At 41.7% G+C, this 14,655-nt stretch overlaps 1 protein-coding gene across 1 annotated transcript in view; it reads left to right on the forward strand.

Annotated features, from left to right (window-relative positions):
* Positions 1 to 13,788, forward strand: part of LOC144074794 (transmembrane protein 132C) — a 103,797-nt gene extending 90,009 nt beyond the window's left edge. The window contains exons 6-9 of the mRNA XM_077601393.1: positions 3,655 to 3,863; positions 7,553 to 7,826; positions 9,902 to 10,093; positions 12,141 to 13,788. Coding sequence (XP_077457519.1) covers positions 3,655 to 3,863; positions 7,553 to 7,826; positions 9,902 to 10,093; positions 12,141 to 13,307 — 1,842 coding nt within the window. The 3' untranslated portion in view covers positions 13,308 to 13,788. The remainder of the gene's footprint in view (positions 1 to 3,654; positions 3,864 to 7,552; positions 7,827 to 9,901; positions 10,094 to 12,140) is intronic.
* The last annotated feature ends 867 nt before the right edge of the window (positions 13,789 to 14,655 follow it).

The following is a 14,655-nucleotide window of genomic DNA, read 5'->3' on the forward strand; positions in this document are numbered from 1 at the left end:
AGTCTTGTCAAAGACTGACTGTGTAAATTCCCTTATCCTGGATGTCCCTCTCTTAAACAGCTCTCACAGATTTGGGATTAAGTGCTTAGAAATTCTGATATTTTACTCGGTAGAAATTTTTGGTTACTTCATACCAGCGGTGTCAAATTTAGTTGGGTCCGTGGGCCACATTAATGCGGGCCAGACCATTTAATTTTTGGCCCAAAAATCTAACTCACTTCTTGCCGTTGATATTCGTTCATTCACCCCTTCCAGTCAAAATGTATTAGATGTCTAGCGCCATCTATGGCACTGAAAGATGAGCATTCACAGCCAGTTTAAGTGAATTGGACATCTATTATTGTCAATAGCAGGCATTTTTCATTACCTCGTTTTTTTCCACTTCCATCTTAAAGTACTCTGGTAGCTTCTGGTAAATTTTGGATCAGTTCCTATTGATTTTGAGGGACTTTCCGGGATACTTCTCTTTCCTTTGTCGGTTCCTGATAATTTTTGGGCATTCCCTGTTGGTTTTGGGGCATTTCAACTCATTGGCTGCCATTCAAGGCGCTCTTTTGAATGAACAAATGTGATAGCGGATAGGAAGTTGAACAAAGTGCAGTAGTGAACGCACTTGTTCACACAACGTTTCGGAAGGACTTTAGCATTTTCCATTTTACTGTACAAACAGACTGCCTTGACTACTGTTTCCATGGACGAAAATGTACAGCTAATGCTTTGACAAGAGTGGTGTCATGAGTGTAGAGGCGTCTTAGTGGTTAATTGGTTCTGTCAAGGCAAAGACAGCCTTAGCCCACCTTCATGCTTTCTGGTTTCGTTGTTTCATATCTGCCAGGGATTGTCTCTGTCTGGTGAGTTGTTAATTTCCTGGGCTGGATCCAGAGACAGCCCAAATGTGCCTTGTAAGTATTCTCACGTTAGCTGCCTAATGTCTCTGATTAATGGGCCAGTGGATCCTCCCAGACATTTATGGTTCTTTGTGAACTGGAATGACAGAGATGGTCTAATTTATACTCAGCAGGGAAGATGAGTTAAGGGTTAAAGGGGCAGCTATTTCAATAGTGGTTATCTTGGAATATGATAAGGAGGCATGTATGTTGGAAAATGAATGTGTAAGCTGACATGTTGTTCACAATTGGTTTTGCTTTCCTGTTGCAGGAATAGAATGAACAAATGCCAGCGGGTTTTTCATCTTACTGTGGAACGTCTAGTGTCGTTTTTTTTAATGTCTTGCTACGTATGGAAAAAAAGAATGCCAGAATAAAAATCATTTACTCGCCAATTTTGAGGGAAAAAAAAGCTTAAATTTAGTCCAAACACAATCGCTGTTGCAGAAGCACATTGCGAACAGAACGTAGAAGTTTCAAGAGTGGTTCGGTTATGAAAGTCAATTAACACCATTTCATAAGGGTCACGTGTTAAAGCTGGAACATTTGTATGCGAGGATTGGATGACCTACAACGAAGCAAAAGGACTGCTACAAGCATCAGAGTCAGCCAAAAGGACCACTCATTGCTCAACAACTTGTAACCTAACATTAAGACGTAGCATAACATAAATTAGATCATTTGTTCAGCACACTAACTCCAACAAAAGATGGGGCCACAAAAATGCCATAAAAAGTCAACTAAAACATTTTATATTATTTGGGGATAATAATTGCAGGCACTTTAAAAGGTGTGTGCTTACTCATATTCACCATACGTAAAAAAAGAGTTTTACAGCTTAGCCTGAAACTGTAAAATGCTCTAAAATTATTCATCTCGGTCTCATATCTTTGCATAACACGAACATAGCATTTGGTCAAGGATACATATGTAGACATTTTAATTTGCACTGTATATTACACCACGGGATCTCTCGCCTTAAGTCTGGGATATACTCCAGCTCACCCTGGACGCAGGAAAGAACTAATCATCGTCCCCCCTAATAAAAAAGATCCACACTATGGAGCAAGCGCAGAGGTGACTGGAATGCTAATCACCGTAAAATTGCTGTCGGTGCATACCGTAAGATCATCTTTAATACTGTGTGTTGAACTCAAGGAAATGTCTAAGTGGCTCCAAACCAATTCTTTGATTTTGCTTATCAACCAAATTCTGCTGAATTTAGCAGTTGAACTTTAGAACGCTTAACCATAAACAATAAGTCCTACTGACCGAATTCTCGATTTGCAAAATGGCCTTCCTTTGTTTCAAGGAAAAAGCTTGCAATTATCAAGTCGAGTGGCAGCTAATTAAGTCCATTGATCATATAAGACGTCAGTCAAGTAACAGTTTAATCTGCCCAGATGTGGTTTAGCCTTGAACAGACGCATGCTGCGACTCCTCAAGTGCACTGAGAGTCAAAGAAAGGCCATTGGTAAGTGTAAGGTGTCCAAACTCTCAGTAGACTGAGTACAGTGAGCGAAAGAGCGGAAAAATGAGGTGTGATTGGAAGAAGAGGTCCTTTTGACATCTTTACCAGTTGGATGAGTCTCCAATTTCAATGACTGGAAGTTCCCAAGGAAGGGAGAGATGCCCCCTCTCGTAGAAATGTTCAAACGTTTCAGTGTATATTAATTTCTCCATATTAAATTGGAGAGCAGGGAACATGTTTTGGTCTTAACTGGATGACATTGGTAAATGTCTCCAGTTGATTGGTGACAAGTTCCAGGTTTCGCTCTGCCTCGAGCAAGCAGCGCGAAACTCAACAAGGTTTTATGGAAAGGAATACGTTATGAATAGCAACATTTCTGCTGGAAATGAAATATTCACAGATTCATCCAAGCACTTTCAACAGCGATTATCCTTGGCGGTATAACCGGGTGCTGGAGACTATCCTAGCCAAATTTGGGCAAAAGGCGGACTGTACCCTTAACTGGTCGTCAGATAATTCCTCCAGTAAATGGTATTCATTTTAAGCATTCATGTGGATAGGAATGTAGACTCTATGCATAACCCCCACACTATAAACCTGATATTTTTCTTTATTTATTTGGCACAGATAAAGAACGACTACTGGATAGCCTTTTTATTTCGATTTTATATCTTGCAGTACAACAAGAAGAATCCAACTAAGTTCAGAAGTTGTTTTTGCCTTGTTGATTAATTACTGCCCTCCTGTGTTTTTTGTTGTGTTATTTGTTGTCCTTGCAAGACTTTCAAAAGAGTGTTTGGAGTGTGTGGGATTCTGGAGATCCTTTAAATTCTGGATTAAATAAAAAAAGGAGTAAAGAAAGTTCAAAGAGAACATGACAAAGCAAGAAAGACTTGCATCTTTCTGCAACACAAAATTGGCTGGGCCAATCTTTTTGTAAAGCAATTTATGAAACAGATGGCTCTGAGTTTGGTCATTTTATCAAGAGAGAACTGCTATCCACTTACCAGTTCCCATCTGTTGGTATCCCTTTAGCCCTAAGCAGAACTTTAAAAGGAGATAGTTTTTATTCCTTGAGGTTCAAAGATGTCCTCCCTGCCCTCCTTTTTTTTTGGAGTGGCGCATATAGAGAACCTTTCATCTCGCCCAAAGTAGTTATGCCAGCGGAGTATCAGGAGTGCTCAAAATATGGAGGGTGGAATGACCACACAGTTCGGAGTGTCCTTCACACAATCCCCCCAAAATTTAGAACCATTCACTCTCTTTTACTTCTACCTGACTCCTTTTGCTCTGCAGGTGTCGGAGAGGTGTGACTATGTTTTTGTGAACGGCAAAGAGATGAAGGGCAAAGTAAAGATGGCGGTCAACTTCACATATGGCTACCTGAGTGCTCAGCTGGAGCTCAATGTGTGGATACCCAGGCTTCCCCTCCAAATCGAAGTGTCGGACACGGAGCTGAGCCAGATCAAAGGCTGGCGAGTGCCCATAATGGCCAGCAATCCCAGGTAAAGTGCTGCAACATTCTCTTGACAACTGAAATGGGTCGCAAATTGGTCTTATGTTTGTGCCTTAGACCTTAACTGGGCTAGGATTTGATGCAGTAGCAAAAAAACATGATTTTAAGATTAGCTATGAAATGGGGAATAAAATGACAGTACTCATGTAATTTTAAGTGTAGAAAACAATTTTAGCTATTCAATCATAGTGTTTTTTAGTTTTAAAGTTACTCCATGCCCCAAAAATGCAACTGGAAACACCCATTTTTTTGAGACATCACAACCACAATTGATAATCATAGAGTAGTACATATTGACAAAATGATCGAAAAATCCCACGGGAACAAGATAACAGAATGGATATGGATAGTGTGCTAACAGACTACAACAATCAGCAGCAATATGTTGCAATTTCAGGAGGGGCATTTTTTATTTTATCCGAAGCCAACAAAACAAACATCAGGTGTGGCTGAAGTGATGAGCTCTGTCTGTCTCTCCCCACCTTTGGGTTTACTGATACTTAACAGCTGATCAGAAAATGGCTGACCAGTGCAATACAGCCTGTCATTAAGGCCAGCTGAAGGTGGCCTGCCATTTCACCTCTCAGTCCTCAGTGGTATGGAACATTATTAGAGCGGCATCGAGGTCAAATCCCTCCCCCGGGGGCTTATCATCAGCGGGATCTGCCAACACCCCGACTCTAATACTGATGAATTGCATCTGTTGATGGAAAAACTATAAACCTACTGTAATTTCTCTGACGTTGGGGGGGCTATAATACACGAGTCCAAGTGAAATAAAGAAAATATGAAATTTTTGTGTAACTTGTGCAAGCCTATAATGATAATTCCTTAAAATAAACAGAATCACCCAAAAATATTAGCATGTAAAAGAACAAATCGTGGCCAGCCAATCGCAGGGCACAAGGAGTCAAACAACCATTCACACTCACACACACATTGAGGCAATTTAGAGTGTCCAATCAGCCTAGCATGCATGTTTTTGGAATGTGGGAGGAAACCAGAGTACCCGGAGAAATCCCACACAGGAGAACATGCACACTCAACACAGGTGGACCGACCTGGATTTGAACTCAGGTCTTCCAATGTGAGGCCGACGCGCTAACCACTCATCCGCCGGGCCGCCACATTCAAAAGTATTTATTTATTTTTAAATCTAATGAATTCCACATTAGAATGCAGATATGTCTAAATTTATTATTTATTCTCAGCTGACACAGCCTGAGACCAATGAGTCCGGAATGTTTGAACTCTGATCCGAGTGAATCAAAAATAAGCAAAAGCACGCGCGGTGATAAGTCATAGAAGACAAATGTACCCACAGGTTATGTGTTAGGGCCACTATAACTTGTTTGCTGCTGCGGGTTCTCATAAAGCCTCCAGTTTATTGAGCATGACAACTGCCTGTCTATTTCAGCGATACCCAACAAATAAAAAACACGTTATTAGCTGACTAAGCCCAATAAGGTACTCCGTTCATGCCATTCTATGATCCTTAATTGAAGGTACTGATAAATGTAATAAACAGATTGTAAAGAGTGATTGCATGGAATGTAAAAAAATGTTGGAAATGACTTGAACCCTCATCCAATGACACGAAACAAGTAGAGGTCAGCCCTGCAATTGACGGGCGACCAGTCAAGGGTATTCCCAAATTCAGATGGGATAGGTTCCACCAATAATGAGGACAAGCCGTTTAGAAAATGAAGGGATGAACATTATAGGACCCCCAGAGGTGTGCCAGATGACTTTATCAGTAGGGACAGCCGGGGTGTTTTGTAATTGTTGAAGCCAACATAACTGCGTGTTTTCTTTGTCCTTTGTTGTCTTTGTTTATCAGGGAGTAACAGACGTGACCTTTTAAATGAGTACTCTTGGAGAGAGAGCCCAATGGTCTGCTTTACATAAGCGTAGAAGTGAGTGAGCCAATTGAGCTCTGGTGCTAATTTGGGGCAACTTCTAGCATCCACACGGGCAAAGTTGGACTCGGAGAGAGAAAAAAAATGACATTAGTCGGATTGTAGCGCAAGCTCTCCTCCCAGTTTATGACTGGCACAGTGTGTATGCTTCACCCCGTCCCTCCCTAATCCTTGTCAACACGGAGACAAGATAAACCCTCAGACGACAAAACTTGTGCAAGAGTAGCACTCAGCCATAAGACTTCTTTGAGAAAGGTACAACTGTGATAAAGTTATATCGGACTTTGTTTCCTACTTAATACCATTAAAAAATATTTATCGCTTGTGCATTTCTCATATTAGTTTCACGTTTAATTAAATTCATAGAATGAGTCCAAGTGCTGAATTGAGGGGCTAATGAGTATTTAAAAGTATCTTTCTATTTTTACGATTAAAAATGCACTGACTCACAAAAATTGTTGGTAGTATAAATAGATAAAAAGTTAAGATTTAGCTAGCCAGTGGAGTAAATTGTGCTTTTCCATTTGAAACAAAATAAACATGATGTAATAAGAAGAGAAAAACAAATTAGAAACGTATTATATTCCTGTTATAAAAGTCATGGGCAGGGGAGTTAACGTTCATGAATATGCAATGATGTGTCATGCAGGGCCTACTTACAGACAACAGATCAGCTATTTTAAGCAAATACAACAAAGATCTGGAATTCTGTGCTAGAAGGTGCAACCTAGAGACAAGTTAGAAGTATTTTGCGAAAAAGAAACATCTGCTCTACTCAACACTTCTTAGCACCATGCCTTTACTTTCCCTGAATGTTCCATTGAGAGCTTCCTCGATTGCTGCTGGGGAGTCAATGTTTAAAACCGATGTATTGTTTCCCTTGAAAAAAAATCCAGAATCCGTATTAGGCATTGTTCTCCCACTCCAGCTCCTTTGGGAGCATCTGCCCAAACATGAAGTAAGATTGAGTTCTTTGAGCATGTTGAAGACAAAATACCAGAATTGCATTGATAGTGTGTTTTAAAGTAGTTTTTTTATCTCTCTTTGCTCCCAAACCTTTGCAGATGTGAAATTACGCGCACCGTCTATTATCCTCAGTAGATGTCAGTCATTCAGTTAGATGTGGAATTTGTACTGACAAGGTAGATTTTGAGTCCACTATAAATCTCAAAGTTTCTGGCTCAAAGAGAGTTGACACCACACTTGTTTTTTTTTTTTTCTTCCCTTTATCGTAATGTCGTCTATATATGAAAGTGTCTGTAAAATACCAGCAAGAAAAATAATGACATAATGATGTAAAAATGGCGTGAGTGTTTGACCTCTTCAATTACTAACGGATTTTTTGTGACTGTGAGGCTCCCCAAAAAATACCAAATCTGAAGACCCGTGGCAGTTCATTCTTTCATTGATGACAAAAATTAAGTCCTGGAAATCATATGATAAATGTCACAGAAGCTAATAAGCGGTGAAAAAGAAATGAGGAAGTTTGCTGAGGAAAAACAACGCAATGCATAGACCTCATTGATCTTCCCACAGTTTTGAGAACAGCATCTCTTGATCATCAGGCTAGAAGTTTTCCAACTGTGGGCCTGAATTTGTCAGATGTTGTCGAAATGTACCGAAAAAAAACACAGCAAAGAAGCGGATTTATATCTATATGCTCCCTTTTTCAATATCAAACAGTTTCCTCGCCTAAGTAGGGTTTGCTAAACCTGGCAAACAGCCTTTTGTATCGTTTGTACTGTTTTGTAATTGGCAGGTCCACCCGTGACAGTGAGGACGACGAAGATGATGACAAGCGAGGACGAGGCTGTACACTGCAGTACCAGCATGCCATGGTTCGAGTTCTGACTCACTTTGTTGCAGAGTCAGCCGATCCCAGGAGCCAAACCAGCTACATGTTGGGCACTGACTGGCAGGTGGACATAACGGAGTTAGTCTGGGAATTTGTCAAGGTGGAGAACCCTCAAATCGCAAGACTATTGGACAGACGGATACTTGTGGGACGTGGCGTGGGAATGACTACGATCCAGGTTGGTCAAGTGGTGGCTATGAATAAGAACCACTGTTACAAAGAGTCCTCAAGTTACGGTCGATGTTAGAGTGAATAAGAAGAGTTAAGATTTTCAATGGTTTATTTGCAGCCAAAATGCAAAACATAAATACAGTGATGCCAGGACAATGAAACCAAAACCAAGTGTTAGCCACGTTCGATTTGAAATGCCTACAAATACTACTAATTCTCATCGCTGAGTCCGACACTCAAGACGTTTGTTTGCCAACAACCGCAGGACTTATGATCAACACGTAGCGCTTTAGCTAGCACTAATAATACACTTAATGTGGGGAAAAAAAATTAAAAAACAAAACAGTATGCAAGCGAACTACACCAAACATCAAAACTGAAACGGTACGCAAGCGAAACAAAACGGTTCAATACATCTACATTACTGTTCACCAGTTCAAAATCATTATTCATCTGCAGTAATAAGATGACCCTAAAATTACAGATAAAATACATCATTCTCACAAAGATGCATATCATTCAGACAAACTCCCATGATTTTTGCCAATTAATTCCAGGCTAATGCCGCTATTAGAAAATGACACACATCAAAAACACCAACTTTTCTGCTTGGAAAAAAATGTATCTACAAACGCAAAAAGACAGCGTTGAATAAATGACGACTATTTCGTGTAAGGTTTAAATGCAGGTCATCTGAATGTTTAGACCCTTAGAAAAGGATCAGAAGGCCCATAGAGGGTGCCACTGGTCTCACATCTCCAAACAAAAGCGACATGAAGGGAATCTGTTTTGTTTGCGGAACAAAGATGAATGAATCTGCACAACTAAAAACAAACACAAACGAGCTTGATGAATTGACACCAGGGATCGTTTGTGTCACACACGGCTGAGACTGACAGAAGAGCACTCTTTCATGTGAATATGCTCGGAGAAAATAAAGGTCGCAATTTAGTCACACATCGTTCATCATAAAGAACATGTGATTGCCTGCCTGTGTTTTAGGTTAAAGTGTGTCTCTTCTGCGGATTACCAGTATGAATCAAAGAAATTGATTCCTACCTGCAGGAGGTTTCGGGATTGGACGTCAGCCAGGCGGCGTTGTTGTTTGATCTAAGCAGCTTGAGAAGACGGGCGGAATAAAAAGTAGTTTTGGGGTATCATTTTGGATTTGGCACAGAGCCCTTAATGTGAGATGAAACACTAGCAGAGACATTTTCTGAAATCACCCATAACTCATGGTAATCTGCGTTTTTCAAACGCCAGACATTTTCACAGCGAAGTGGTCATTGACGTGATGCTGCTGCCTTCCATTCCGATGCATCACTTGTCAATCAAACCGTGTCTTATTTTTGTTTGGGTTTTCCTTTTTACCTTTTTTTACAGGAAGGCTTCGTGCTTTCCTTTGTTTAGCTGTAGTTGTTTTCCTTGCAAGGGCAAAGTCCGAAACAGAAAATTCAAAATATTTCGTGAGGAGATTGTGGTATAGATTGAGACACTGTTTTATGCGTGTGCGGTTGTTTGGTCGCCGGTCTTTTGGTCGCCGTCTTTTGGTCGCTGGACTTTTAGTCGCAGTCTTTTGGTCGCCCGGACCCAAACAACAGGCGACCAAAAGACCGGCGACCAAAAGACCGGCGACCAAAAGACCGGCGATCAAAAGACCGACGACCAAAAGACCGGCGACAAAACAAGGTAAAACAACACGGTCTACGCATCAATAAAAGCCAACAATGGCCATGAGCAGTTTTACTGAGCGGACGTGTGAGTGTATAAGAGTTTGTATGTATACATGCGTTGTCCCTTTAAGAAGCTACGTTAGTCAGGGTCTTAACAAGTTCTCCAACAAAACACAATAAAAGTACGGGAAATTTGGAGCTTTACTTTAGCCTAATAATTAATAGGGCATTAAGTATGACTAAATAATAATTTGCAGTTTGTATTTAGGCAATTTGAGCAACAATTTAAATGGTAATTATCAATAACCTTCCGGGTGACCAAACGACCGAGTACCCCGTTTTATGTACAAGGAGAATTTAGAAATCTTGTTTCCTGAACTTGCTCAAGTATGTCTCTGTTTCGCGGCAGGTGCTGTCTCCTCTGTCAGACTCAATTCTAGCAGAGAGGACCATCATGGTGGTGGATGACAAAGTGACCATCGTGGAGTTGGGGGTACAGTTGGTCACTGGACTTTCTATGAGCCTGGAGCTCAGTCCAGGTAGCAGCAAAGCCATCCTCGCCACCACGACCGCACAAGAGGTTCTGCGGACCCCCAAACAGGTCATACCACCAAAAAAGTTGATTTATGAACTCTTCCCACCCAAGCTTGTGAACAACTTCTGGCCACAATTTCAAAAATTCTATAAATCTTTACTGCATACTGAAGCAACTAACTGGGTCTTTAAAAGCTCATATTTCCCCTGATCGTCAAAAACAAATCCTTCACTTTGCAAACAATTTATGGTTCGAATTTAACAGAAAGCTGCAATTATTTAAACAGTTTAATCAAGAGGGAATTACAGTTATTATGATTATGGTAGTGTGAATGCGGTATGTGATTAGACTGCAAGCAAGACATGCGTGGCGAGGTTCATAGAGAAAAAAAGCTGTAAAACGCTTGCTATTATAGCAGCTCTTATTATGAAGTAGCGCCCATTTTACTGTTCGCCAGTACTAAAATGCAGTCATTTGGCTATAGACGCAGAGAAAAAAACAAATCGATAAGAGATCCTTTAAAATACACGTGGGCCCATTGCAAGCGGTATTTTAAAGAAAATTACAAAACGTGAGCGAAGGCAAACTTTGGATAGATTGCCTATAATAAATGCTGAAACGTGTCCCTCGATTGGGTTCGTCTTTGGACAATTACAATATGCGCATCCAATTTGAGGGAACAATGAATGCATTGAAGTGATTTTGCTTTTTTATAGTCATATGCACAATTAAATGCTAGCAAATTCAGTGTGCTATGCAGTATAAAAAGTCCGATTTTTAAATCGTGCCCACCATTTAGTTGCTCCTAAATAAAACAAAAAGAAAATGTCAATTCACTTTTCAAAGGCTGGTTTTCATACAGATCCTGTAAAAAGGATCTCGTAAAGCCTTTTACAGGCAAGTAAACCACAGTTGAAATCAATAATTAGATTTAAACAGAATCACATTTCCAGGTCAGTTTTCTAGCAATCAAGCAGTGTCGAAATGTGCATGTGCTGTCTATTTCTTTATTGCACACATCCCTAACCTACTTGAGTCAAGACTTAAAAGTGAGAGTGTGACCGGATATGTTTCCTTGGGCAGCTCATAGAAGTAGCAGCGAAATGGGAGTGCACGCAATTGCAACAGCAGTCTCTGTACCCAAATATGACTTCTATCCCCAACTTGGCCCTCAAATCATATTTTCCTTGCCCCTCTCATTTCCTCAAGCTACCGTCATTGTGACGCTTTGATCTCTCCATCAAACCTCATCTTAACTGCTACTTCCTATTTCTCGCCACTCGGCTTCTCCAGTTCAGAGAACATCGGGAAACTATTTATTTTCGCTATCAGCACGTGCAAAGTTGGGATTTGAAGCTGAAATGGGCAGTGAGGCCAATTAAAATTATTGTCAGGTCAACACAACGTTTTTTTTTGGTTTGTTTCTCTCAGACGTTTTTTTTTTAACCTTTTTTGGAAGCAACACACCTATTTTTATTTAGGCTTGGAACCAGTTGTGGTTAGGAATTTGTGCACTGATGCATAAAGACTGGGTCGAGCTACCATATCCTGGATGACTGAGAATCTGCGAAATATTTAAAAAAATATGTAAAATTATGTGATGAAATCATAAACTAAGTTACCTTCAGGTGTTGTTTTGGTGAGAGTTACATAAATCTAACCGTATAGGAGAATGAGGCACTAAACGGCCGAGAAAACATTTTTGCTTAAGACTGTTTTTGTGTAAATGCAGCCTTCGCTATGTTTGTTTTGTCCTAAAACAAAGCCGTATGGTGCCTGCTTCAAAAAAGTTTCCTAAGTGCGTCCTCTAGAGCAGGGGTGTCAAACCGGTCCTCAAAGGGCCGCAGTGGGTGCAGGTTTTCATTCCAACTCAACAAGAGGATACCTTTTGCAAGTGTAATCAGTTAATTAAAGTCAGGTGCTACTTATTTTAGATGACACCTGATTGGTTAAAATGTCAGCACTGGATCGGTTGGAACAAAGACCAGGACCCACTACAGCCCTCGGCGGAATCGGTTTGACACCCCTGCTCTAGAGGACCTAAAACTTGACTGGTATAACAATCACCACATTTTTTTTCTGTTGCGTGCTGTTTTTTTTGTCTTTTTTACAGGAAGCCCTGATCAGCGCCTGGTTGCAGTTCAGCGATGGCTCTGTGGCTCCCTTAGACCTGTACAACTCCGACTTTTTCGTCCTGACAGCCACATCGCTAGATGAGAACGTGGTGACAGTGCAACAGAACCCCTCGTGGAAATGGCCCGTCATCGTTACAGAGGCAGAGGGCCAAGGCCTGTTGGTCAGGGTGGAAATGACTGTTTGTGAGATTTGCCAGAAATTCAAACGGCGCAGTATCCTGGCAGCGGGCAACTGTAACATCAAAGTGAAGTTTGGTTACAGTGACAGTTCTAGAGGAGAGGGCAGCGATTACGCCACCGACGGTGAGGAAATGGAGAACAGGGGAAGGCCGCCTTCGTCCGACAGGATCGGTCTCGGCACCCACTACTACGGCAGCTCAGTATCCGACACGGAGCAAGGGGTGTTTAACGGGGCCACCACTACGGGAAGCGCCATCATGAGCCGACCCAACGGGGACAAACTCTCCGGAGACGGGAGCGAGAGTATGCCGATAGATTTTGCCGACTTCCCCGCTCAAGTGGACCTTCCCCGTGGGCGCAACACGGAAGACGACCTCGTACAGACTCCCCGCGGTCTGACGGACCTGGAGATCGGCATGTACGCCCTCTTGGGGGTCTTCTGCCTGGCTATCCTGGTGTTCCTCATCAACTGCATTTCCTACACATTGAAATACCGCCACAAAGAGCTGTCCATCGAGGGCCAGGAGAATCTGAACCACGCCCACGACTGGGTGTGGTTGGGAAATGAGGTGGAGCTGCTGGAGAGCGAAACCAGCTTGTCGCCCCAGCAGGAAGAGCAGACGTCCATGATAGACTCGGGCAGCGGGCTGGAGGAAGGTAGCAAATTGTTGAACGGCTGCTCGACTCAGAAGAACGTTCAAAGCCAAGTGCACCGGGCGGCAGACGTGGGCTGCCTGGCCAAGGAAGGTAAAGGAGAATCACCCACCACCAAGAGGAAGCGAGTACAATTCACCACGTTTACCACCGTGCCCTTGGACAGCGGTTATCCGACTGTCAGCACGCTAACCCGATGCCACAACCAGGACATTAAGTGGGTGTGTCAGGACGTGGCGCTCGGAGACTGCAAGGAGTTACGCCAATACATGGAAAGGTTAAATGACGGTGCTTTGAAAGAGGTGGCGTAACACACCCATGCGCACCACACGACTCACCCTTTTGCCTTTCAGGGGAGTGTGGATCTGGATTTCAAGTGAACTCAGACAACTCTAGAATGGTATCTGAGCTGCCAAAGGCTCAACGACATGTAATGTGACATGTAAAAAGAAAATAATAATTGAATGAGGACATGTTTTTGTTTTGGTCAATTACTTTTTTTTAACAATTACAGGATTTGTCATCTGCTGGAGATAAAGCTTAGAAATTCAGATGGTACATAGGACTTTCATTTCGGTTCTCAATTCGTCCCGCCAAATTGTAGCTAAACCAAGGTTGAACAAAATGTGTGCATGTTCCGTAGTTGGAAAGAAATAGGCGCAATGTTTTTGTTCCTTATCCCCCCCAACAAGGCCAAGTGTACAACAACCATATACAATGCATTGTATTGTTCCTCTGTATATTGTATTTTCATATCATTTAAGGAATATACGACAATGTCAAGAGCGTGTATCCGCTTTTACTGAGTGCAGCATTTTAAAACCCCTCATTTGGATAACTTTCGCTGTTTTGTAAGGAGAGAGCTTAACAACGGGGACCAATTACACATTAATCCTTCTGTTAAGAGTTTTGGATGTGATGCAATTTCGCCACACTGCGAGAGCTTTAGTCCTCTATTGCGGACTGGCGACGGAAAAGAGTGGCCATTAAAGCATCCCTGTCCTCAAAATATGTGTCCTCTCAGGACAGCCAGAGCATCGAAGGGCTTTTAAATGGCTGGACAACATGGTAATGTGACATTTCTTATGCTGCCCATGAGTTTTGTGAGCTTTGAAGAAAATACCAATTAAGGTCTTGTTAACCTCTGCCCATAGCTGCCTGGGGAATATACTGAAAAACGAGTGTGCATTTGCAAGTTTTCACCTGAAAAGAAAAGCGGTATAATTACAAGTAAGGTCGAACAGGCTTTTTTTCCTCGCCGTAATTGCGCAAATAATAACAATCTTTCAAAATGTCTCAAACAAAAGCAGCCTTCTGAGAAATTGTATTTTTCGCCGTTATTGTTATTAACGTCACAGTGGTGTCGACTATTTTGGGGCGTTTTTTTTGGAGTGTGTTATTATTTTCCATCAAGGAAAGAAATGTTCCCATTATGTTAACTGTTGCTGCACAATGTGTGCGTCGACTGGTAATGAGCAACACTCGACATACTGCAGTTTGGATGACGGGAGACCTGAGATACTTCATCAGCCACTGGTTTGTGTATAATTGGGAATGTCAAACACATACACATTGGCGTACACACACACACACATTTTTAAAAAAGTTTTGTCTCCACCCCCCATCTCTTTTGCACTTGTTTAATTAGTTCAAGCAGCT

Source organism: Stigmatopora argus, chromosome 5 (assembly GCF_051989625.1).
Source record: "Stigmatopora argus isolate UIUO_Sarg chromosome 5, RoL_Sarg_1.0, whole genome shotgun sequence".
NCBI lineage: Eukaryota > Metazoa > Chordata > Actinopteri > Syngnathiformes > Syngnathidae > Stigmatopora > Stigmatopora argus.